The sequence below is a fragment of the Cricetulus griseus genome, chromosome 6 (genome assembly GCF_003668045.3).
Source record: "Cricetulus griseus strain 17A/GY chromosome 6, alternate assembly CriGri-PICRH-1.0, whole genome shotgun sequence".
Taxonomy (NCBI): Eukaryota; Metazoa; Chordata; class Mammalia; order Rodentia; family Cricetidae; genus Cricetulus; species Cricetulus griseus.
Genome location: NC_048599.1, coordinates 58,524,387 through 58,550,609, shown reverse-complemented (window position 1 = coordinate 58,550,609; position 26,223 = coordinate 58,524,387). Strand labels below are relative to the sequence as shown.

The window sequence follows — 26,223 nt, the reverse complement described above, 5'->3', positions numbered from 1 at the left end:
TACTATTAATGCCCTCACTCAATATTTTAAAAATAATTCTGATAACCTGTGATATTTGACGTATTGAACTCTAATTTTTAAAGACTTTGAGACCTTTATACTAATGTAGAAAAGACTTAAGACTTTGCTTTAAAATATTTTCTTTATTTTTCCTGTGAGGATTGAGGTTTTTAAATACCATCCATAAGCATATCCCTTGTACTTACAAATCTTTTTTTGTTTTGTTTTGTTTTTTTGTTTTTGTTTTTGTTTTTTGATACAGGGTTTCTCTGTGTAGCTTCAGAGCCTATCTTGGCACTCGCTCTGGAGACCAGGCTGGCCTCGAACTCACAGAGATCCACCTGCCTCTGCCTCCCGAGTGCTGGGACTAAAGGCGTGCGCCACCAACGCCCGGCATACTTACAAATCTAAAAGCTAGCAAGAGCTAGTGGAATGAATTTGTATAGGCTAAAAATAGAAGGCTCTTGTAAATCATAATTTTCAAAATAGTGCAGTGTATATTCCTGTCTTGTGGATGAAACCTAACATTTTAGGCTATGGTCTGTACTATATTGCCTTTTTGAAACATTTGTTTTAGTTGAAAATCTGCAGTTGGTTTGTGGAATTCCTCTTTTTTGTTATTTTTAGTTACATTTAGGAATGTTAAGTAAAGTCTTCATTTTTATTCCTCTAACAGGAAATTGAAATATCTGGCTGAAGGCAGGAGTGAAGATAGAGAATGGGGAGTTAATGCTTTAAAAAGAACCCAGTTTTGCTCTCTGTAATGCAGCTTTAATTAGAATTTAAAACAACAACAAAAGACACTACTGCTCTCCTCTTCTGAAAAATGTGTTCATATTTTAGAAATAATAGTACTTTAGCTAGCTCATAAAAGGGCAGCCATAGCGATGGAGCTGCTAAAGCAGGATGAAGTGGTAGAAACACATTTTAAATTTTGTATGTGTTGGGAATCTTGTCCTTTCCTTTTTCATCTGTTGTAGGTGATAAGGTTAATGACTTGTGACGTGTGTGTGTGTGTGTGTGTGTGTGTGTGTGTGTGTGTGTGTGTGTGTGTGTTTTTTGAGACAGGGTCTCTATGTAGCCCTGGCTGTTTTGAAACTCGTTATTGATCAGGCTGGCCTCAAACGCACACAGATCCCTATGCCTCTGCTTTCCCAGTGCTAGGATTAAATAAATGCATGTACCACTGCTCCCGGCTAGCTTTTTATTTTTATTTTATTTTTTAATGCCCTAAGAATTTAGATATATAGTGTAGTCAGAACACTCAGTTTTAACCTTTTTTTAAATTATTATTATTAGAATTATAAAGCTTTGCTTTAGGTTGAAGAAAATGATTTTTATGGGTAGAAATTAGCTCATGTAGGTGGGTTGTACCTTTAAGAAATTGACCAAGTGGACACAGCTCATTGATTAAGCATAGTCGCTTACTAGGAAGGCACAGTAAGAGAACTGAACATTTTTGACTTCAATTTTTATTTGCAGCGGCTCGGCCCTCTCCTGGTGGTGTGTTCACACAGTTTGTGATGAGCAAAGTTGGAGCACTGCAACAAAAGATACCTGGAGTTCGCACACCCCAACCCCTGACAGGGCCACAGAAGTTCAGTATCAGGCCTTCTCCAGTAATGGTCGTCACGCCTGTGGTTTCTTCTGAGCCAGTTCAGGTGTGCAGCACTGTGACTGCTGCTGTCACTTCTTCCCCTCAAGTGTTTTTAGAAAATGCTACTGCTGTGACATCTATGTCTGCTATTTCTGATGTGGGAGCTAAAGAAGCTACTTATTCTTCTGGTGCCTCTGATGCTGGAGTTGTTGAGATCGCTGAAACTAATAACACTACCCCTATAACATCTACCCAGTCTACAGCTACTGTGAACCTTATCAAAACTACTGGGACAAGTACTAGCCCTGTGGCTTCAGTTGCATTTCCTAAATCATTGGTAGCATCTCCAACCATATCTCTTCCTGTTGCTTCCACTGCCTCCACCTCCATAGTTGTGGTTACCACAGCTGCATCTTCCTCTGTGGTGACCACACCAACTTCATCACTGAGTTCTGTACCTATTATACTCTCAGGAATTAATGGAAGCCCACCAGTGAGCCAGAGACCACCAGGTAAGGACTAGTTGTTTTCATCTGCTTGCTTGCTTATTCATTCATTCATTCATTCATTCATGTCTCTATCTATCTATCTATCTATCTATCTATCTATCTATCTAATCTAATCTGTTGGTTTTTCTAGACAGTGTTTTTCTGTGTAGCCCTGGTTATCCTGGAATTTGCTCTACTGTCTATGATGGCCTTGAGCTCAGAGATCAACCTGCCTCTGCCTCCAGAGTGCTGGGATTAAAGGCATGTGCTACCACCACCACCTGGCTTCATATGCTTTATTGTAAAGCTATTTAATAGAATTTGCCAGTTGTAATAAAATTAGGAGTTTCCAGTTTTGACATTGTCATCTATAAATGTGTTGGGCTGTATTCCTTCCTTCCTTCCTTCCTTCCTTTCTTTCTTTCTTTCTTTTTGGTTTTCAAGACAGGGTTTCTCTGTGTAGCTTTGGAGCCTATCCTGGCACTCGCTCTGGAGACCAGGCTGGCCTCGAACTCACAGCGATCCGACTGCCTCTGCCTCCCGAGTGCTGGGATTAAAGGCGTGCACCACCAACACCTGGCCCTATCTTAAAATGCATGCAGGCACTAGTTTAGATATGCCTGAATACATTTTAGAGTAACTCTGTATATATTTTGGCCAAGTATGATATGTTACCTTTTTTTTTTTTTAAGATTTATTTATTATGTATACAATGTTCTGCCTACATGTAGGCCTGCAGGTCAGAGAGTGCGCCAGATCTCATTACAGAGAATTGTGAGCCACCATGTGATTGCTGGGAATTGAACTCAGAACCTCTGGAAGAGCAGGCAGCGCTCTTATCCTCTGAGCCATCTCTCCAGCCCCATATGTTACCATTCTTAAAACCTTAGAATTCTACAAATCTGAACGCTAAAATTAACAGAGTTTATGGCTAGTTGTAGGATCAGGAATGATCAGATTATCAGTACAATTTTTTTGTTTGTTTGTTTTGTTTTTGTTTTTTGGTTTTGTTTTTGTTTTTGTTTTTTGAGACAGGGTTTCTCTCTTAACTTTGGAACCTGTCCTGGAACTCACTCTGTAGACCAGGCTAGCCTCCAACTCAGAGATCTGCCTGCCTCTGCCTCCCAAGTGCTAGGATTAAAGGCGTGCGCCACCACCACCTGGCTATCTGTATAGTTTTGTAGTCAGATTCTTGATTATAAGAATCAGATGTTTTCTAGAGATAATCTGATTGATAGGTTAGTAGGAGTAGAATTTACCCCCAGGAAATACTAAAAATTCAAAAACATTAGAGTGGAAATGATTGCTGAAGGACATTAAATGATGTAAATAGGACCAAAGTTCTGAGCCATTAGAACAGCCATTAAAATGACATGGAGGAAGTGCAACATACTATATGATAAGAGCTTAGGGTTGCTCATCTTTAAGGAGGGAATTTCATGTACAGCTGCTGGAGTGGGCATTACTCTTCCCCTCCCTCCCTCGGAAAATGTTACTGCATTTCTAAGAACATGTACAGCAGTGACATTTTCTAAAATGGTACACTTATTTATTTTGATAATTTTTTTATAGATTTTTATATGTATAGTGTTTTGCCTGCATGTATGTCTATGGACCACATACATGCAGTGAGTGCTTCCAGAGGCTTGCCTGCCTGCCTGCCTGCTTTCCTTCCTTCCTGTACCCCCACCCCCCACCCCCAGACAGGGTTTCTCTGTGGCTTTGGAGGCTGTCCTGGAACTAGCTCTTGTAGACCAGGCTGGTCTCGAATTCACAGAGATCCACCTACCTCTGCCTCCTGAGTGCTGGCTGGTATTAAAGCTGTGCATCAGCACCATCCGGCCTAAGGTTCCTTTTTAAAAAATATGTATGGGTGTTTTGCCTGCGTGTGTCTGTGCACCAGATGTGTGCAGTGCCCATGGAGGCCAGAAGAGGATGTTGCATTCCCCTGGGACTGGAGATACAGATAGTTGTAAGTTGCCATCTAGGTAAGCCTGGCTTCTCTAGAGAGCAGCCAATGCTCTTAACATGAGAGATCTATGTGCCTTTATGCATGTATCATTGAAGGCTAGAAGAGGCTTTTGATTCCTTGAAGTTTGAGTTACAGGCAGTTTTTGAGCTTCCCAACATGGTTGCCAGGAATTGAACTGTCTTCTGCAGGAGCTGCAATCTCTGAGCCATCTCTCTAGCCCTCAGATGCATGTTTTTTGTTCAAATTGAGTAATATTATTTTCACAGATAATAAAATAGCAAACTTGAGATATTTAGTAGCAATATCAGGTAAGTGTACTAATTTGAACTACTAGTAGATCAGTTTTGTTTGTACTTACCATTATATTATACCCATTTCTTTACCCCATAATTCTAAAATACTATCATTTTCGCCTTGTATTTCTGAATAGCTCTTCTAAACATTAAATCTCATTTGGTACTATTAATGATTTGAAATGTCTTGTTTTTGTTTTTTGGGACAGGGTTTCTCTGTGTAGCACCAGCTGTCCTGGAACTCGCTCCATAGAACAGACTGGCCTTGAACTCAGATCCACCTGCCTCTGTTTCCCAAGTGCTGGGATTAAAGGCGTGAACCACTAAAAAGATAAAAATAAAATGAATTATATTCTTAGCTATGAATAGTATACTATAGCAGGACAGAATTTCATTAACATCATAATTCAAGTGAGACATTACTTGCAGTATTATTAGATCTAGTGTCACATTTTTGCCCATGTATTCTGAAAGATAAATTCTTATAGTAGCTTCTCATTTTTCTGTTTTTCAGAAAATAGCACTCAAAATCCAGTGACTACTCCACAGATGTCTCCTAACAGCGTGAAACGTACTGGACCTCGATTGTTGCTGATTCCAGTGCAGCAGGGTTCTCCTACACTTAGACCAATCCCAAACCCACAGCTTCAGGGACAGCGGATGGTCTTACAACCTGTTAGGAGCCCAAGTGGAATGAACCTATTCAGGCACCCCAGTGGACAGATTGTCCAACTCTTACCTTTACATCAGATCCGAGGCTCTAATACACAGCCTAGCTTACAGCCTGTGGTGTTTCGGAACCCAGGTATTAAGTTACAGATCTTTCTGATGGGTTTTGTTGTTGAATCACTTGACCATGTGGTCTGTTTGGTATACTATAACTTTTCTTTCTCAGTCCCTTAAACGGGGAATTATACTTTGAGACTTGAGATGAGTAGTGGTGATTTAAGTTCTTTCTTTTTCTTACCAGGATCTGTGGTGGGAATCCGATTACCAGCTCCTTCCAAATCTTCTGAGACTCCATCATCTTCTGCTTCATCCTCTGCCTTCTCTGTCATGAGTCCTGTAATTCAGGCTGTTGGGTCTTCTCCAACAGTAAATGTCATTACTCAGGCACCTTCATTGCTTTCCTCTGGATCTAGTTTTGTCTCTCAGGCTGGTACACTGACCCTGAGAATTTCTCCTCCTGAACCTCAAAACTTTGCAAGTAAAACAGGCTCTGAAAGCAAAATAACACCCAGCACTGGAGGGCAGCCTGTTGGAACAGCTAGTCTCATTCCTCTGCAGTCAGGTAGCTTTGCCTTGTTGCAGCTACCAGGACAAAAGTCTGTTCCTAGCTCCATTCTTCAGCATGTTGCTTCCCTTCAGGTGAAAAAGGAATCTCAAAATGCAGACCAGAAAGTTGAAATAAACTCCATCAAAAGAGAGGAGGAAACTAAGAAAGCTTTAATATCAAAAGAAGAAGCTGTGGACACTGAGACTGATATAATCAAGCAAAACTCAGGAATTATTGTTTCAGAAGATACCTTGAATGATTCGTTGGATGATGGGGGTGATCTTTTGGATGAGGAAGATGTCAGACCTTATGAACACTCTTGTAGCACTGGGTCTCACACAGATGAAGACAAAGATGGTGATGAAGAATCTGGGAACAGGAGTCAGAACAGTCCAAAGGAAAAACAGACTGTTCCAGAAGTTAGGGCCGTTTCTGAAAAGGTCAATAGTATGACAGTCCAGCATGTCAGTAAAGTAAGGCCTCAAAAATGTGCTGAGGTAAAGATGGAACAGCAGCAAGGATCAGACAATCCAGAGGACCCAGATGAGTTTCTATTCATCTCTAAGGAAGAAAGTAAATTTGAATTATCAGGAAGCCAAGTTAAGGAACAGCAATCTAACTCACAGGCAGAGGTCAAGAAGGACTGTCAAAGCTCTCTGGGGAAGGACAATCTTAGAGAGAGATGGAGAAAACATTTGAAGGGCTCCTCAACTCAGAAGTACATTGGAATTTCACAAGACCATAAGAAAGAGGCAAACATGCAGTTCTTTACAGAAACAAAGCCATGTCAAGAAAATTCTGAACAGGACATCTCTGACTTACTTGGAAAAAGTGGAGCTACTGAGAGTGATGGAATCTTAAAAACTGAGGATAGTTCTTGGAGTAGCATTTCTAGTTCTGCAGCCTTCTCTATTATTCCTAGGAGAGCTACAAAAGGAAGAAGAGGGAGCAGGTGTTTCCAGGGTCATGTACTGCTCCCGAGAGAACAGATAAAACCAAAGCAAGAGACAACGGGTGGGAGAAGCAGTGCTGACTTCACTGTTGTGGATTTGGAAGAGGAGGATGAGGAAGACGAGAAAACAGATGATTCTTTTGATGAGATTGTGGATGTTGTTTCTGGCTACCAGAGTGAGGAGGTTGATATAGAAAAGGTAGTGAGCTCATTTTTGTTGTGACTGAAACCCCATGGATTTAAATGATTAGAGATAGTAGCTTTTCTAGAATATACTAGTACTTAATATATTCGTTTGGGTGCCTAAGTTTAGATGATTATTAAATGACTAGTTTTTAAGGCAACACTGTGTCTTGCTTGTTACTATTGTAAAGGTAGCTTGATCCTTTGGAGTATAGGTGTTATAGAGTGCCTACCTAGTTGAATTTTAAAAGAGTATCTTTTATTTTTTAAATCCCAGTAGTTTCTGTCACATTGTCTATGATGTGATTGACACTTACCTGATGCAGATAAAATAAGAAACAATGAATGGGAGGCCTTAGAAATGGAGTAGGAATTTGCCTGCATTTAGAGGGAAGTTTTTTTTCTAGGAAGAAAAACTACAAAATACCTGGTACTTTAATGTAATCCTGCCTGAAAGTTGCTGTGTATCTTCTAATGTTAAGTATGTTATAGCTATAATTTATATATTCTAGATTTTGATAATTGTTCTTTACAATGTGACTTTTATAGTTTTATGTTTTAATTTGAGGGTTTTTTTTTTAAGATTTCCTATTAAGGAATCTGTTAAGTGAATTAACTGGGTCAGGCATGATATAGGGCAAGAGATTACATTTTTTTCCTATAAAGGGACCAGATAATAAATATTTTACATTTTGCAGATTAAATGACTCCATTGCTATGGTAGTATAGAAGCAACCACAAACGTGAGAGTGAATGACTATGGTTATATTCCAGTAAAACTACAAAATATGTTGTGGGCTCTGGTTTCCTGACCACTAACTAGCATAGGGTCAGATATAAAGCATGAAATCAGGGAGCTCAGAAATTGAATTGTCAGCTCTCTTCAGGAGCAGATGCTAAAAACCTTTGTACCAATTACATTTTAGAATAGCTCTTTGAGTTATATTTAGCTCCTGTATTTACTGGTATTTCCTTAATACCTAACTGCTTTACCAATTGTAACAAAAAGACAGTATTTTAAAACTAAAATAGCTGAGCATGGTGGCACACACATTTAATCCCATATCTCTGAGTCAGAGACAGTGGGGTCTCTTGAATTTGAGGCTGGCCTGGTCAAAATTGAGACTCTGTCTCAAAAAACAATCCCCTCAAACAAACAAAACTAAAACAACCCTCTAAAACATTTTAATCTTGTATTATATTTTGTTCTTCAATTGTTCGACTTATATACAGCTCTAAAGTTGGATAATTTATATATGCATTTACCTTATACTTTTTTTATGGGCTAATCCTTTTCAAGGGCATAAATCCAAGACTATGGAGTTTGCAAGGTTCTATTACAGATCTTACTGTACTTTTGCAGTCTCCTTTTTAATCAGTCTGAGAAAACATTACATCAACAAACAAAAACAAAACAGTCCAACTTTAAGATTAGTGAGAACTATAGCTGCCAGTGGAACTGACTTTGCAGAGCCTGTAGAATGCCTTAGTAAAGGGGCTCTTGCTTGGATGTACTGATAATCTGACAGAAAAGTTTACACTGACTTCTAAAAAAAGTAAAGCACTATGTAAATAACATCTGTATCATATTTACATACATGTGCCATGTAAAAATTTTCTTTACACTTACTACTAAACTTGTATTTGAATGATAGGAGGAAATAACTACTTTGTCTTCTATGGAGATTACTGAATACTATTTATAAAACCTGCAGTAACTCTATTCATTTTTGTTCCATAGGGGTAATTATAATATACATTATCTAAGTTTAACAGATACTGATTAAGTCAAAATGGGCACCATAATGGTAGCTTGCATTTAGTGTTCATTAGCCTTATGGAGCTTTTAATTTGGTGGTGATTTTTCCAAAATTATAAATGTAAGCATTTTAATAAGGTAATTGGGATACCTTATTATGCCTCTGAAGTACAGTTTGATATATATATCAATCATAGTGAGCACTGCTTTTAAATATGGACTTGAAAATATCTGCCTGTTTCACATCATATGTACAACTTTCAGTGAGTTTCTAGGACAGGTGCTCAGTTTTACTCAGTTGCCTCTGTTCTGCTGTTATAAGGAACTACACTTGGGATTACTTTTGAAAGCTGAAGTTCTTAAAAAAAAAAAACTCTTATTGTGTGGCCTTGTATCCCATTTTCATGTCTGCCTTGCATTGATGTGTGTTGATTATGAAGCCCCCTTAAAAGGAATTTCTGTGGTTTTTAGGGACTGAGGGGTTAGTGTTTTAGGTATTGAACCCAGGGCCTCAGCATGTATGACTTAAGATTTTATTTAAAGCCTTAATGCACCATATCTGAATGCTATCCTCTAGAAATAACATCAAAGCATCAAATATAGCCTTCTAGAAACTCCGTCCAGCCTAAAACCTATTTCATATACATCTGTGACTTAACATAGTTGTTGAAGTTAACTCTAATCATGTTATCTTTCTGACTTAATCTCCTTTTGTGATTAACAAGCTTAGCGTTGTTAGTATTCTTGATAGACAACTATTTGGAATTAGGTGGGTTTAATAAGGGAGCATGCATGTCTCCTAATGCATTATTCACTATTCTAATAATGTATTTCAGAATAACTATGTAGACTATATTGAGGATGATGAGCAGGTGGATGTTGAGACCATAGAAGAGCTCTCAGAGGAAATTAATATTGCCTACAAGAAGACCACAGCAACTCATACACAGTCCTTCAAACAGCAGTAAGTCGTATTTACCTTTGGGTTGGGAACCAGAAACAAACCCAAACATTTTATTTAAAAGCTTTGGGCAACAGACCCATGTCCATTATTCTCTTAGTGTTTGCTGGTTTGTGTTCTGTTTTTCTTTTCTCCTGGGTAGTTTAGATGAGATCAACAGGTAGCATATAAATATGAGTAGCATGCTTTTAGAGACTGGTACACTAGTGTTAAAATACTAGTTTTGTCTCTAGTACCTGGGAGACAGGTGGAGGCAGGCAATATCTTGAGTTTGAGGCTAGACTGGTCTATATAGCAAGTTCTAGACCAACCAGAGCTGTACAGTGAGACTCTGTTTAAAAAATACAAAAAAGAAATACTAATTTTGGTAGTTTATAGGTATTTAACCTTGGACAAGTTTATAATTTCTTTGAACCAATATACCCTCCATTTATAGTATAAGATGAAATAGCATACGCTTTTTCCATAGTAGCTAATATGAGTTGATTACTCAACAAAAGTTAGTTTTTTTATATTTTACTAATAAAGCACTAAAATTATAAATTTAGTTATTGTACTAGCTGAACAAGTGAGATAGAGGTACGAAATTCTTTCTACCTATTCCACTGATAAAAGGCAGAAGAGCTTGCTGTGGTGAGCTATCTTACTCCCATGCTAGGAAGCTCTGTAGTGATTGGGGATTGGCATGTTAAGATAAGACAGGAAAGAGGATGTGGCTTCTTATCATCTTCCCTAAGTGACTGTTTTCACTCCATAGCTGTTTACAGGTTCCTTCAGTTACCTGTTGCCTAGGGTGAAACAGTTTAAATCCCTATTAATTATATTTACTAAGTTAAGTAGTATTGCAGACACCTAGATAGTAAAGTTCTGCATTTTAAACCCAAGTTATTAAACAGCAACAAAGAAAAATGTAATATTAAAAATAACTATTTTGGGGGCTGGAGAGATAGCTCAGCCATTAGGAGCACTGCTGCTCTTCCAGGGGTCCTGAGTTTGATTCCCAGCAACCACATGGTGGCTCATAACCATCTATAATGAGATCTGGTGCTCTCTTCTGGCCTGCAGACATGCAGGCAGGCAGGACACTATACATTTAAAAAAAAAAAAAAAACTCCAAAAAAACTATTTCCTTTAAAAATAATCATTTACAACAGTGACAGGAAGAAAAGCTTTCTGGGAATAATATAGCCCCAGAGGCTATAAGTGTTTGAAAATAAATCACTGACAGTGCATATACTATTCTAACACTATGATTCATGAAGTGAATTTTTATGTACCTGAAAATTCTTACATCTAAAAATAGTTTTGGGTTGTCCTGGTAGCTCACACCCATAATCCAGTACTGGAAAGGTTAAGGCAAAAGATCATTGCTAGTCCAGGCCAGCCAAGACTACATGGTGATACTTTTGAAATTATTTCAACCATGTATGTATTTCTTTAATATAGCTAACAAGCTATGTAAGGATTAAAGAAAATGATATTGAAAGACATTGAAGAATTCAGGAAGTAGATATGCAGTATTACTTGGTTGGGATAATAGAGAGCCAAGAATAACCACTATGTGAAAATCACATTCTGTAAAAGAACAGAAATTAAATTTAAAGACAGAAACAGATATCTGAGTTTGATCCACATAGCAAGTTCAGAACAGCCAGGACTTCACGATAAACAAACAAATAAATGGATGAAAACCTAGTTTATAAATATAGTGACTATTTGGATATTAGAGATAAAATGTGCTGATGAGTAAATTGTAGCCGTCTTGTATACCTTGGAGAAAAGAAATGGTTATAATTTAGGAAGTTTGGGATGGTGTAGTTTCATAACAGGTATGAAATGGATTTGATATTATTTGGATTTCAGTAAAACATTAAAACTACTTTCTTTATCTAGGTGTCATAGCCATATCTCTGCAGATGAAAAAGCTTCTGAAAAGAGTCGGAAGGTATTTAGAATGTGTTTAATATAATTGTTTAATGAAATTGGTAACATTTGTTTTATGATTGAAACTTAAGATCTATTAATTGACTTTTTAGAACTATTTTAATTTATTTAAATTAACTTGCTCCCTCTTAATAAAATTATACTACCTGTTCGTTTCCTTTAATTCTACTCTTCTCGGGCTGGAGAGATGGCTCTGAGGTTAAGCGCACTGATTTCTCTTCAGAGGTCCTGAGTTCAATTCCCAGCAACCACATGGTGGCTCACAACCATCTCTTATGAGATCTGGTGCCCACTTCTGGTGTGCAGATATACATGATACATGGAAGCACAATGTTGTATACATAATAAATAAATAAAATCTTTAAAAAAAAATTCTACTCTTCTCAGAGGATAGAATAAATTTGGAGGAGGTAAAATGGATTTAGTTTATGAAAATAGATCCATTTATTTGAAAACAAAATACCTATACACATAAAATAAAGTAGTAATAATAAATTTAAAATATAAGACATTTATAACTTAAGAATAAAATACAGAAGATTTAATATCAAATTTTATTATAATTTTTTTTCCTCGAGACAAGGCTTTTCTGTGTCTCTCTGGCTGTCCTGGAACTCACTCTGCAGACCAGGCTGGCCTTGAACTTACAGAGATCTGCCTAACTCTGCCTCCTGAGTGCTGGGATTAAAGGAGTATGCCACTGTGCCTGGCTTAATATCAATTTTTTTTTAAATGTGCATAAAGGAAGACTAGCTAGAAAGATGCAGACATTGATAATCATTTCATAAAGCAAAGGGACATGATGTGTTATGTTTATGTTGCTCAAGGATCAGTAGACAGAGTTAGAAACTGTATTTAGGTAGAGTGCTGATACGCAAGAGTAATGTGAACAAAATCCTTTTATGCATAGGAAGACAGTTGAGATCATTGGCAGCAGCAAAAATACTTACATTATTACTTAAGAATCAAAAGAAACCACACACAAACATATAACACATTGTCATTTCTGAGAACCCTGCTAGAAGTGAAGGGCATATTTCCAAGTAATTATAAGCTTGGCATGTATTTACAACTTTATATATTGTCAGTAACTTTTTTTTTTTTTAATACATTTTGGGGCTGGAGAGTTGGCTCAGCCGTTAATTGTAGATGGAAGTTTCTGTCCTGCCCAGTCCTACAGCCTTTCAGTCACAAATAAACCCACAGAGACTTATCATAATCGTAAACTGTATTTGGCCAATGACTCAGGCTTCTTATTGGCTAACTCTCTCATAGTTATTAACCCATTTCTATTCATCTGTGTATCTCCACATGGTCTTGGCTTACCAGTGATGCCCATACCTTTTGCTTCCTCGGCAGCTACATGGCATCTCCCTCTCGACTCACTCCCTGCCTTCCTCTTCCCAGAATTCTAGTCTGGTAGCCCTGTCTATACTTCCTGCCTGGCTACATCCTGCCTGTCCATTGGCCGAAACAGCTTTATTCATCAACCAATGAGAGAAAACACATTTACAGCATACAGAAGGACATCTGTCATCAGTTAATAGCATGTACTGTTTTTCCCAGAGGACCCAAGTTTGAGTTCTAGCACCATGTCAGGTTTACAACCACTTGTAACTCCAACTCATTGGGGATCTAATGATTTTGGCCTCTGCTAGCACCTGTACTCAGGTTCACAAGCCCACGCAAAGACACAGCACACACGTGTGCATAATTAAAAAAATAAATCTTAAAAAAAAAATAAATAAAGCTAGGCAGTGGTGATACGTGCCTTTAATCCCAGCCCTGGGGAAGCAGAGCCAGGTAGGTTTCTGACTTTGATGTTAGCTCAGTCTACAGATTGAGTTTCAGGACAGCCAGAGCTACATAGCAAAACCCTGTCTCAAAAAACCAGCAAATAGTCAAGGAAGCCCTCCCTGACAAAATACCCAGTGGTAACATTGATCAGAAGGGACAGGGATACGGAATGCAAGTCAGATGAGAAAGCCTAAGCAATTTAGGCAAGAAAGTGTGGTGTTGAGCCAGGCATTGGTGGTATACTCTTTGAATCCCAGTACTCAGAAGGCAGAGGCAGGCAGATCACTGAGTTTGAGTTCAGCCTGGTCTACAGAGTGAGTTCCAGGACAGCCAGGGATACACAGAGAAACCTTGTCTCCAAAAAAGAAGAAGAAGAACAGAGTGTCAGTAGTTGATCCTTTCCCAAATTGTGAAAGCTCTTATCCATGTTAAAGTTTTGTGTGTGGATGGGATGTGTCTGTGTCTGTGTTAGATGTGGAGGCCAAAAGTGGATATCAAGCGTCATCTTCTGTGCTCTCCACCTTATTTTTTGAGATAAGGTCTCTTATTAAACCTGGAATTCACTGTTGGAGCTAGGCTGGCTGACTCGTAAGCATCTAAATCTGCCTGTCTCCACTTGTCCAGTTCGGCAGCTGCAGAGGCACACTCTCCTGCCCATCTTGTATGGATGCTGGGGAGTCTCAACTCAGGTCCTCAGACTTGCACAGCATTCACTCTACACACTGAGCCATTTCTTCAGTCTCCTGAGAATATTTTTATTTCAGTGGTGCACCCCTTTAATCCCAGCAGTCAGGAGACAGAGGCAGGTTGATCTCTGTGAGTTCAAGGCCAGCTTAGTCAACTAAGTGAGCTCCAGGACAGCCAGGGCTATTACACAGAGAAACCCTATCTCAGGAAATAATTTATTTTTACCAGTCAAGATTGTTATTTTTCTGTTCTGAAAACTAATTTTAATGATGCTAAATAAGCTTTCCAGATTGTTTCCTTCCTAGTTCCAGATGCTTCCTCCTTATTTGAGAATCACCACAACTTTAGCTGGGAAGTAATATAATTATGTTAACCTATATTAGAATTCATACTATTGGGGTGTTGTTGAAATGATATTTGGAGGAAAGATAGATTGGTAAAATGAGCAATTGAGAGGCCATTACAACAATCCAGACAGAAAGTGTATCTGGGGTAGAACAGTATCATTTGGGATGGAGGAAGAGGGCAAGTACATGTGAAAGATGCTGAGGAAATAATATTTTTTGGACAGGTACCATTGATTTCTCCGAAATTGAAAGATGATTTCTGGAGTGATGATAAACTACAGAAAGAAACAGAAGCCTTTGCTTATTACCGTCGGACACATACTGCTAATGAGCGGCGGCGGCGTGGTGAGATGAGGGATCTCTTTGAAAAATTGAAGATTACATTGGGATTACTTCATTCTTCCAAAGTTTCCAAAAGTCTCATTCTCACTCGGGTGAGTATTCTGTAAATCACTTGTACAAACATAAGCTCAAGTAAGAGACTTACAGATATGATGAGCAAGGAAATTGACTGTCATATAAGGGGGTGGAAACAGAGTTACTTGTACTTAACAATTGAGTGAAGGTAGTGACTCTTGATGGTGGCTCATACCTGGTATGCCAGCACTTGAGAAGCTCAACAGGAAGATTGTCACAAATTCAAGGTCAGCCTGAGACTATAGAGTTTATGCTCTGTCAAAAACAGCAGGACTAGTAAATTAACAGTTAGGGGAAAATATCATTATGTTAAGTCAGAATAACTGAATGTTAAGTTCTCTTATGTCTGAAGGCAGTAAATCAGGGAAGATGTGTATGTGTGTGATATGTAATAAGCACATTAATCTATAGGTACATGTTCCCATGAGTATGTATGCAGAGATGAGAGCAAGATGTTGGGTGTTTTCCTTTATCACTTTCATTTTTATTATTTTGAGACAGGTCTCTCATAGAACTGGCCACTTGCGTTTATGGCTAGGCTAGGTAGCCATTGAGCTCTTGGGATCTCCCTGTCTCCCTCATTTCGATGCTAGAGTTACAGGTTTGTGCAACCATGCTTAGCTTTTTACATGAGTGCTGGAGATTCAAACTCAGGTCCTCCTGCTTGTACTTAAATGCTACTGTTGTTACCCAGGGAACCATCTCCCTAACCCCCAAATTTTTTTGTTTTGTTTTGTTTTGTTTTGTTTTGAAGACAGGGTTTCTCTGTGGCTTTGAAGGCTGTCCTGGAACTAGCTCTTGTAGACCAGGCTGGTCTCGAACTCACAGAGATCCGCCTGCCTCTGCCTCCCGAGTGCTAGGATTAAAGGCGTGCGCCACCAACGCCCGGCAACCCCAAATATTTTAAGGTCTTAAAGTCAGAAGCTGAGGGCTGGGAGGCTAGCTCACTCAACAAAGTGCTTACCTTGCAAACATGAATAACTGAGTTCTATAACTCCAAAATCTACAAAAAAAAAAAAAAAAAAAAAAAAAAAAACAAGCTAAGCTAAGTGGGGTTTGAAAGATGGCTCAGTGGTTAAGGGCACTTGCTGTTCTACTAGAGGTCCCAGTTCATTTCTCAGCATCCTTGTTTGGCATCTCTCATCCACCTGTATCTCAAAGGGGATCCAGTACCCTCTCTGTCCTCTGACCGCACACCACATGGGACATACACACATATGGACAAAAAAATAGAAGAAAAAAAAAACACACACAAAAAAAAACTAGATGTGGTAGCACATGCTTTTGATGTCCACTTTGGGCAGGCAGAAATAGATAGATTCCATGGACTCACTGGCCAGCTAGCTTAGCCTCTTTGGTGAGCTTCAGGGCTGTCAGAGACCAAGTTAAAAAAAGAAAGATGGATAGCACTATCAAATGAGAAATCCTTAAGTCTCTGTGTTAGTGTTAGTCTCTTTATATTATTCCCTGTAGCATTTAGAACAGTTTCTCATAGTGTAATATGCATAGCAGAAGAATATTAGCACACACCATTTTTGGGTAGGAATTGAACACAGTGTTTCCATGCATGTGAGGCAGGTCCTTTACCACCAACTAACTACATCCATAACCCTTAAACACAGTCACTTAAAAAGAAAGTGAAATATTCAAGTTAGCAGAAATTTTAGCTCTGTGCATGGATCATCTAAGTTACTGTTATTTCATTACTTTTAAGTAGAAGTTTGGGAAGTATACATATAGCATTCATATTCCTCTATTGAAACAGATTTTATAAGCATTATTTTATAATTTGATTAAGATCTAGGCCATATCTTCTTGCAGTAGTTAAAAACCTGTTTCTCACTCAATGATGGTCTTTAGAAATAATCATTATCTACATTCCCTAAAGATATAGGCTAGAAAACAATTTAACAAATAATGCTTGGTTGGTGATAGAGCTTGAGATAGAACACTGGACTAGAATGCATCAGGCCCTAAGTTTTATTTCTAGCCACACAATCAGTGGTTCAATCCATTAACCAATTTCTGAAAACATCAGCAATTTATAATGTTCTCTAAACTACCAGCTTAAAATATTTTCATTAAAGAAATTATATAGGCCTCCTGTACTTTTAGGAGTTAGTGGTCCATTGACATTACTGTTTCTATTTTAGGCATTCAGTGAAATTCAAGGACTAACAGACCAGGCAGATAAATTGATAGGACAGAAAAATCTTCTGAGTCGAAAACGAAGTATTTTAATACGGAAGGTGTCATCTCTTTCAGGTAAGCTATGCAAATGTGGGAAAGATCATAATAAACAGCTTTGGCTAGGAGAGATGCTCACTGGGTCCTTCAGAGTCTGTTTGGATTAAGGCCTGGCATCCCAGGTTTAAAGCAATTACCTTTGACTGAGTGGGTTATATCTTCTGAATTGTATAGTTTTGGGAAATATAGTTAAACCAATTAGATCTCAGCTATTTCTCATTATTATATGGGGGTCATGCAGAGAGTGATACTTTATTCCCTATCAACTCGTAGGTAAGACAGAAGAAGTGGTTCTGAAGAAGCTAGAGTATATTTATGCAAAACAACAAGCACTAGAGGCACAAAAAAGAAAAAAGAAGATGGGATCAAGTGAGTTTGGTGTGTCTCCCAGAATTAGCAAACAGCTGGAAGGATCAGCCACATCATCTGTGGATCTCAGACAGATGTTCGCAAATAACAGGAGGGGGAAACCTTTGATTCTTTCCAGAAAAAGAGACCAAGCTACAGGTAGGAGGGTCATCCTTTTCTTTCCTTTATGTAGATACATATCAATTTATTTTAGTGGACTGAACATCATCTCTTGCTATAGTTCTAATTAAATGAATTGGGGATGAGTTTTAAGAAAAAGAACTATAGCTGGGTGGTGGTGTGCGCGCCTTTAATTCCAGCACTCGGGTGGCAGAGGCAGGCAGATCTGTCAGTTCGAGGTCAGCCTGGTGTACAGAATGACAGCCAGGATTACATAGAGAAATCCTGTCTCAAAAATCAGCAGGGAAGAAAAAAAGAAGAAAAGAAAAAGAAAAAAAATTGTTTTTTGGGTTTTGGGTTTTGTTTTGTTTTGGTTTTTGGTTTTTTCCAGACAGGGTTTCTCTGTGTAGCTTTGGAGCCTATCCTGGCACTCACTCTGGAGACCAGGCCTGCCTCTGCCTCCCGAGTGCTAAGCTTACTTTATACCTTTCAAGTCAGGGTCTAGGGCTGCCTCTCTCTGGAGTACATTAACGTTAATTGAAAGTTTGTTTTACTATTTTTTCATTTTCTTGTAGAAAATGCCTTGCCTTCTAACACTCCACACTCCTCTGCCAACCTGGTGATGACTCCACAAGGGCAGTTGCTTACCCTAAAAGGTCCCCTATTCTCAGGACCAGTGGTAGCTGTTTCTCCTGCTCTCTTAGATGCTGATCTGAAACCTCAAGGTGCAAGTAGTACTATGGCTCAGTCAGGTATGTGGTGGTATCCTCTATGGTTAGGGGAAAAGGTCTGGTATCTCAATGACAGAGGAAGCCTTTGGATCTGTTCGGTAGTGATACAGGACTGGTCTGTTGGCATTTGCCTTCATAAGAAATGGCCCTCCTAGCTTGATGGGTAGTTTTACCTGGGGTTGGAAAATGTTTTGTGAACTGTAGTGAAATTTCTAAGCAGGGGAAGAATTAAAATGTTGTCAAAATGAAATGATGATGTGGAAGGGCCAATGTTTAAGTTCTTGGTGTTAACCATTTATTGTTTTGTGTTGTACTCAGAAGGGGCATATTCCCTGGTAACCATCACTGCATTGTTTTGAACACCATTCCTTTTTACAGCAAAGACTAAAGTATTATTTTGGTGGTTTGGGTTCCAGACATCCAAATCTCTGTTAAGGAAGGGTATTTTCATCAGTCTTAAAATTGTAGTTGTTTTGTTGCCATTACAACAATAGTTTTTTGTCTCTGCTGCCAAGTCTACCCTGGAGCACTCCCTTTTCTCTCACTATGCTGATCCTAGAGTTCCATTTTTCCCTTTTAACTAGCATTTAATTGGGTGAACAAAATCAAGGTGTATTTCTGCCTCAGGACAAGAATTAGCTTGGCAGGCTGGACTTTTGATGGTGAGCTGTGCCCATAATTTTAGCACTCAAGAAACTAGGGCAAGATTTTTATGAGTTGAAGGCCAGCCCTGGACTACTAGGAAGATCCCAACTCAGTCTGAACCCAGGGCTGGGAATGTAGCTTAGTGTTAGCATGCTTGCTTAGAATAGGCAAAGCCCTGGCTTCTCTGTCTCTACCACTGCTCTCCCAATCCAGAAAAAGAAAAGAATTATCTTGTAGAGATTTCTAAAAAATAATTAAATGGAACTATTATTCATAATGAAATATCTCAGTGTCTTGGCTAGATTTTACTCGAGTTGCTACTTTATCCATTTTTCTGACAAAAGTAGACTGATGAACTCAGGTGGGATGACTTGGGAAAGAGAGGGAAAGAAATTCTCATTACTGTATATCTAATGAATTCCATCTTTAATTTTTGATTTTCAGAGAATGATGACTTATTTATGATGCCACGAATTGTTAATGTGACATCATTGGCTGCAGAGGAAGATTTAGTAGATGTGGGTGGAAGCAAATATTCTCGTGAAGTTCCTGATGGCAAGCCACTTGATCATCTGAGAGACATTGTTGGGAATGAAGCTAGCTCCTTAGAAGATACTGATAGAATCTCTTCCAGAGGAAACCATAGAGATGGCAGAATGACACGGGGTCCAACACAAGTGTTTTTGGCAAATAAAGATTCTGGGTTTCCACATGTAGTTGATGTTTCCAATATGCAAACATCACAGGAGTTTGTACCTAAAAAGATTTCTGGTGATATGAGAGGGCATCGGTATAAGTGGAAAGAGTCTGAGTTGAGAGGTGAAAGACTGAAGTCAAAGGAATCCCAGTTCCATAAATTAAAGGTGAAGGATCTCAAGGACTCAAGCTTAGAGATGGAACTGAGGAAAGTAGCATCAGCTATTGAGGAAGCAGCCCTGGATCCCAGCGAGCTGCTGACTAACACGGAAGATGAGGATGACACGGATGAGACACTGACTTCACTGCTCAATGAAATTGCCTTTCTTAATCAGCAACTAAATGATGACTCTGAACTGCCTGGCTCTATGGATACAGAATTCCCAGAGGATGCTCAGCGAGCTTTTATCAGTAAACTTGCTCCTGGGAACAGATCAACTTTCCAAGTTGGACACTTGGGAACAAGTTTGAAGGAGTTGCCTGATGTCCAAGAGGAAAATGAATCCATCAGCCCCCTCCTCTTGCACTTGGAAGATGATGACTTTTCTGAGAATGAAAAACAACTTGGGGACACAGCTTCTGAGCCAGATGTCCTTAAGATTGTTATTGACTCTGAGATAAAGGATTCTCATGTTCCCCATAGGAAATCTAGTGATGGAGGGAAGAGTACTTCTGGTCTCCCTGCAGAGCCCGAAAGTGTATCCTCACCTCCCATCCTACACATGAAGACTGGCCCAGAGAACAGCAACACAGATACTTTATGGAGGCCTATGCCAAAGTTGGCCCCTTTGGGTTTAAAAGTAGCTAATCCTCCCAGTGACATAGATGGTCAGAGTCTCAAGGTGATGCCTTCATTGGCACCTATAGCTTCCAAAGTTGGACACAAAATAAACTTAGCAGGGAATGACCAGGAAGGCCGGGAGAACAAGGTGATGCCTACATTGGCACCTGTTGCGGCTAAATTGGGCAGCTCTGGGGTTCCATCAAGTTCTTCAGGGAAATGAACTCATTCGTCCTCATGCAGAAGCCACGCTATGAGGGGAAATGGAATTTCACCTCCTTTCTCTGCAGGCATCTGTTTGTTTGACTTATGGAACTATAATCTTTGGTTTTGAATATGTGTGACTATTGATGGAGAAAGGGGGGGCAGGATGCTGGTCCTGGTGTTTGAAATTCTGATCATGTTTTAAATGTTACCTCACTTGTGGTGCTGGGTCCCCCATCTTCTCTAAGAAGGTGTGATTCCTCTTGCCCAAGGAATTCCTAACAAGAATCTGGCTCTTTGGAGTACCTTTTTTTTTCCCCTGAGAAAATGCTTGAGACTTGGAATCACTATGAACTAAACTGTAGGTGATAGTTGTTAGCTCTAAAATCTGAGAATTGTGATACAGTTGTGTAAAGGGACCTAGAAGAGACAATTTTTACTTATTTCAACAATAGGGCATGATAGAGCTGGGCATGGTAGTGCACACTTGTAATTCCACCAAGAGGATTTCAAGTTTGTGTCTGGCCTGGGCTATAAAGGAACACTCCCCCCCCCCCCCGACACACACACACACACACAAATTGGGGGAGAGAGAAGGAGGGAAGAATGTTACGGTAGATAGGAGGGATACTATGGAATAAATACCAAAGTGAAGGGTTTTTGTCATTCAGCAGACTATTCTTTCATATCCCTTAACCCTTTCAGTCATAATTATAAACTTAAGCTTTCTGGTAAAGTAAGAATATACTTTTAACTTTTACTGTCCTTACTGTCTTTTGGGGTATTGAAAGATTCATTCATAATGCCAGGGATTTCTACCCATTATTAGTTTTTTTGGAGGTAGACATAGTGTCAGTCCTTCCCTTTCCCAAATCATGCCACTCCAGAAACAGCTAACATGAAAAGCAGTTTCTCCCCAAACCAGAGACCATAGCCAAAATAAAAATTTGTGGGGCTTGGATATCTCCCATATGTATCCAGCTCTAGGTGCTTGAAGGTTTTGTTCACTGTTAACCTGCACAGGATGTAAAGAAAAGGCAAGTCACGGTAGGGATTCTTTACCAGGGAAGTAAGGCAGTATTTGAGTCACAAGATATATTTTTTATCTGCTACCATGGCATCAATGATCTGTAGAGCTTTTTCACTCATTAACTGTCAGGAAATGAAGGACTGACAACCTGTAAAGATGAAGATATTTATATTTTTGTATAGTTGTTTTCATAGATTTCTCAAAGGATGAAGTTTTCAACCTAGAAGAGATTTGTATTGAGTATAGATGTTTCCTATCTAGTTTGTAAATAATCATGGTGCATTTGAGGGGTCTCTTGGAAACTCCTGGGGCAAGAATCACTGTTCTGAAAATGTATAGACTGAGATTTAGCTGCTGCATTTTGCCTTTCTTAAATATATTTTGGAATGTAACCCGTTCTGTCTTCAAGGACAGGATTTGCTTGTGTTGTAAAACACTTTAACACAAGTGCTTCCGGTGCCTGGGCTGTGCCTGGGTAATTCTATTTCTTTTACGTCCCTGCATTCTTTATCCCAAGTCCCATTCAGTATATTATCAGACCTAGGTTGTGAGACCAACTTTGAAACAAATCTAGCCAGTGAATTATTACTTCAATGTTTGATTTCCTTTTTAGATTAACTCTTACAATCATCAAGATTGAAATGATGGAAAAACTTCCACTGCAAAATGCAGTGGTATTAAATTCTTCATTGGTTTTGTGCTGCTTGCCTTCCTGGACAGCTCATCAGCACTTAATCTTCCCTGTTTACTACAAAAGTCTGACATAGTAAAAACAGTATTCCTCAGCTTCTCCTTTGTCCTTTCTGTCCTTTACCCAACTGACTTCATTCAATGCCTTAGCCAAGGAGTGCAGCACCTGTCGCCCTTGCTAACAGCTGTCCTTGGAGACCTAGTTCTTTAGCCCGGGTATAGCAGTTTCCAGTTGTTTTATTGCCTGTTTCTTTCCCATGCTTCCTTCTGGCTTCACAAAATTCTTCTGGCTTTTCAGAGTCAGACAAGAAGCAGACAAGGAAGTGAATAATCCTCAGGAAAAGGACCATTTTAGTTTCTGAATAATTTTTTTTTGTTTTTTTTTTCTTTGAAAAATATATAGGCAAAACAAGTCAGGGTTTATTCTTGGAAGATTGGAAGACACTTGGCTGTGTCTGTGAGAGATGTAGAAAGATAGAAATGAGATTTGGTTCTAGGTGTTCAGGGAAAGCTGCAGATATTATTACAAACTCCCAAGATACATTGTTCTTAAGACAGATTTAGGAGCTATCAGGGCTAATTTGAGGAGGGCTTAGTCTTCAGAACAATCTTGTAGTCTTGACAGAAATACAAAATCTCCCCAAACTCCTCCTACCCTTTGCATTAGGGTAACTTTATATTAGGAGAAACAGGTCTATGAAAATTACATGTGTGATTATGAAAGGTGAAGTTGTGTGAGAGAGCATTGGAGGAACCTGGAAAAAGCTCCCATCCTAACTAAGAAGCATGATCTCAGTAGACCAATAACTCGCCTTTTTATACACCTGTAAATAAATGGAATGTTTTTAAGAATATAATTATGTCAGATTTAGCATTTTCTTTTATATATTAAATATATATCATTTCTGCTTTTGAAAGTGATTATTTTTTTAGAAATAACAGAAGTTTGGCAGTTGAAAGGCAAGACATGTGAACCTGAAATAAACCAGTTACACTTATTAAATCAGAACTTGGCGTTGGGAGGTTTGTGCCTAGTTGGAGAATTCAATGTCCTCAGATATATTTGAGAGAGGATGCCATTGAAGTGGTTTTTTCAGAAGCTTCTTGTTCTTAGAGCTTTTTATGTGCCATTTGGGAAGACCTTTGGTGTTCTAGCCTTAGGACTTCAAAATTATGTACAATTTGATGACATATAGCCATTCTATAGTGAAAAGCTAGTTTCATAGTACCACTGTTGCCTTGGGGGAACAGGACTTAAACACAATCTTAGTGGCTAGGGACAGTAGGTGTTCTCTTAAAATTTGTGTATGTGTATTGGATACATGTGCCATGGCGTGCATGATCAATCTCAGGTTGTCAAGCATTCACAGCAAACAGACACCCTGAGACATCTTGACAGCCTGATAGGTGTTTTTAAAACAAGGTATTAAGGAGTTTCATATTTTACAGTGTTCTTATGGGAATCTTTTAAACATTGAACTGTTCCTGATTAGTTAAGGTAATTGACAGATCAAGTTTAGTTGGTTATATATGCTTCATAGAAAGTGTTTACTTTGCTGGATGATGGTGGTATACACCTTTAATCCCAGCACTCAGGAGGCAGAGGCAGGCTGATCTCTGAGTTCAAGACCAGCCTAATCTACAGAGCGAGTTCCAGGACAGGCTCCAAAACTACACAGAGAAACCCTGTCTCAAAAAAAAAAAAAAAAAAACAAAGTGTTTACTTTGTATACTTTTGTGATAAGTGCAGTTGGCTTTTTCCCCCAAAATTAAGGATGAATTGATAGGCTGTTCTTAACAGGTTTAAAAATGCTTTGAACACAAAAGACAGTAGACATTTATACTTTTTGTTTTTTTGAGACAGTCTCATTATGCAACCCTGACTGGCCTGGAATTCTATGGAGACCAAGCTGGCCTTGATTGAACTCACAGAGATCCACCTGCCTCTGCCCACTGGAAATGAAGGTGTGTGCCACCGCACACGTATTAGTACGTTATTTTTTGCAAAGTTTTATGCATTTTCTTGACTATAGTAGTTATTTATAGTGGAACTGTGTGATCAGTGGCCTTGAAGACAAATCTGCAGAATAGTGATAACCCTTGTCTCTTCCATAATTAAGCCCCATATGGATAATATAGGCAGCTCATTTTCAGGAATTTCAGGTTTATGCCTTCATTTCATGGAGAATCACTGGTACTCGAGGAATCAATAAAATTGATTGCACAGAATTGTGGTTTTGAAGAAAGTGCTATAAGAGCCTTTTGGTAACCCTGTGTTGTATCATTGCTAATTAAAACTGACATCCATGGGGCTAGAGAGATGGTTCAGTAGTTACTCTGCTCTTCCAGAGGACCTGGGTTCAATTCACATCACCCACATGGCAGCTCACAACTGTCTGTAACTCCATTTCTAGAATATCCAATACCCTCATGCAGGCAAAACACCAATGCACATTAAATAAAAGGAAAACAAAAATTCACATCCACATGAGGGGGCGATGGCTCATTTAGGAAAAGTGCTTGTCTTCCAAGTATGACTGGAGTTCAGTTCTTAGAACCCATGTAAAAGTGTCAGGTGTGTATAATACCAGCACTGGGAAGGTGGATACACAGGAGGATCCCTGGGGTTATCTGGCCAGCCAGTCTAGCCAAATTGATGAGCTCCAGGCCAGTGAGAAACCCTGTCCCAGCAACTTAGTGGTATTCATGAGGATGGCACTAGAGGTGGTCCTCTAATCTCCAGACAACTGCAGATGCACCTGCATGCACAAATATTTACACACATGAATGACTAGTGCATAGAAAATTAAAGCTAGGGCTGGTGAGATGACTTACTAGATAAAGGTGCTTGCTTTCAACCCTGATGACCTGAGTTCAATATCCAGAAGCCATATGGTAGAAAGAGAACGACTAACTACCATGAACTAACATGGTGTGTGCAAACTCTTCAACATGAAATAACAACAAAAAGGCACATTTTATAGTCTGTTATGTGTAGTTTAGGCCAGCCAGGACTGCATAGTTGGACTCTGTCTCAAAGAAGAAAAAGGCTTGATACATGCCTGTAATCCCAGGATTTGGGAGAATGGAGTCAGGTGAGTTCAAGGCTGGTCTAGTCTACATAGTGAGTTTCAGGCAAGCCAATGATAGTGAAACTAGGTAAAATTGCCTGTTGAGAGTTACGAATATTGGAAATAAAAATAATTTCATATACAATTTAACCAACTAAAGTATAATTTTAGTATATTTAAAATTGATTTACAGAGACACACAGTGTTAAGCAACAGTGATGGATATGGGTTTGGAGGCTAAACCATAACAAGAAGGTGGAAATTTTGAGGCAAATCTAAGCTAATAAATTCTTTGATTATAAACTGCTCATAAAATAGCTCCCCTGCCACTGGGAAAACAGCTTTGGAAGCATTGACTTGAAATCTATTTTGTTTCCAACTGCATTCATTGGTCTCAGTGCTCTCACAGTGCCTTGAATTGTAAAGGTACTCAATAAATATTTGAACTGATGAGCAAGTGTTTATTTTAGCATCCTGATTTCCCAGGACCTCTGCACCTTATTTGCCTAGAATGAATTTTAAAATGTGTTCTAATAATTCTAAGCAAGACTACTATAACATTCCCAAACATCTGGAGTTTTTAGAATCTTGAACACCATGTACATTTGCTTTGGACATAACACAACCAGCACACTTCCATGGAGGTCAACTGCATCTTGGAGGCTAGGATGACACACTGAGTAAGGGGAGTTAGTTATCGCTTCTCTTCACACTGCATTTGGATGTGTTTTCGAGTGAATCTGTGAAACACTTTCAACCTATTGCCATACTAGCATCCCAAAGGCACATGATACTTAGATGGTTTGCTTGGATTGGGAAGAATTTTAAAAGTGATTTTTTGGCTGTAGCCTGAAAATAATCCAAGTTAAAGAGTTCTAATCCCTCATGTTTTTCTCAGTTTTTCAATTAGATGAGTCTCATCTTTAGACAAGGAAAGCAAGCACTTAGATTTGTCTGTGCATTTCCGATGAGCTGAGAGTAATGGGG

The 26,223-nt window shown here is 39.0% G+C and overlaps 1 protein-coding gene across 6 annotated transcripts in view; it reads left to right on the top strand.

Moving 5' to 3' along the window:
* The window catches only part of Mga (MAX dimerization protein MGA), an 81,876-nt gene extending 57,394 nt beyond the window's left edge, over window positions 1–24,482 (top strand). For 4 of the 6 annotated variants that reach the window (XM_027422145.2, XM_027422144.2, XM_027422139.2 and 1 more), the window contains 10 exons: window positions 1,483–2,109; window positions 4,865–5,155; window positions 5,321–6,777; window positions 9,357–9,484; window positions 11,375–11,426; window positions 14,481–14,690; window positions 16,827–16,938; window positions 17,194–17,427; window positions 17,964–18,140; window positions 19,209–24,482. In XM_027422145.2, coding sequence (XP_027277946.1) covers window positions 1,483–2,109; window positions 4,865–5,155; window positions 5,321–6,777; window positions 9,357–9,484; window positions 11,375–11,426; window positions 14,481–14,690; window positions 16,827–16,938; window positions 17,194–17,427; window positions 17,964–18,140; window positions 19,209–20,464 — 4,544 coding nt within the window. In that variant the 3' untranslated portion in view covers window positions 20,465–24,482. The remainder of the gene's footprint in view (window positions 1–1,482; window positions 2,110–4,864; window positions 5,156–5,320; window positions 6,778–9,356; window positions 9,485–11,374; window positions 11,427–14,480; window positions 14,691–16,826; window positions 16,939–17,193; window positions 17,428–17,963; window positions 18,141–19,208) is intronic. The other 2 variants (XM_027422147.2, XM_027422146.2) reach the window with 1 other exon arrangement.
* The last annotated feature ends 1,741 nt before the right edge of the window (window positions 24,483–26,223 follow it).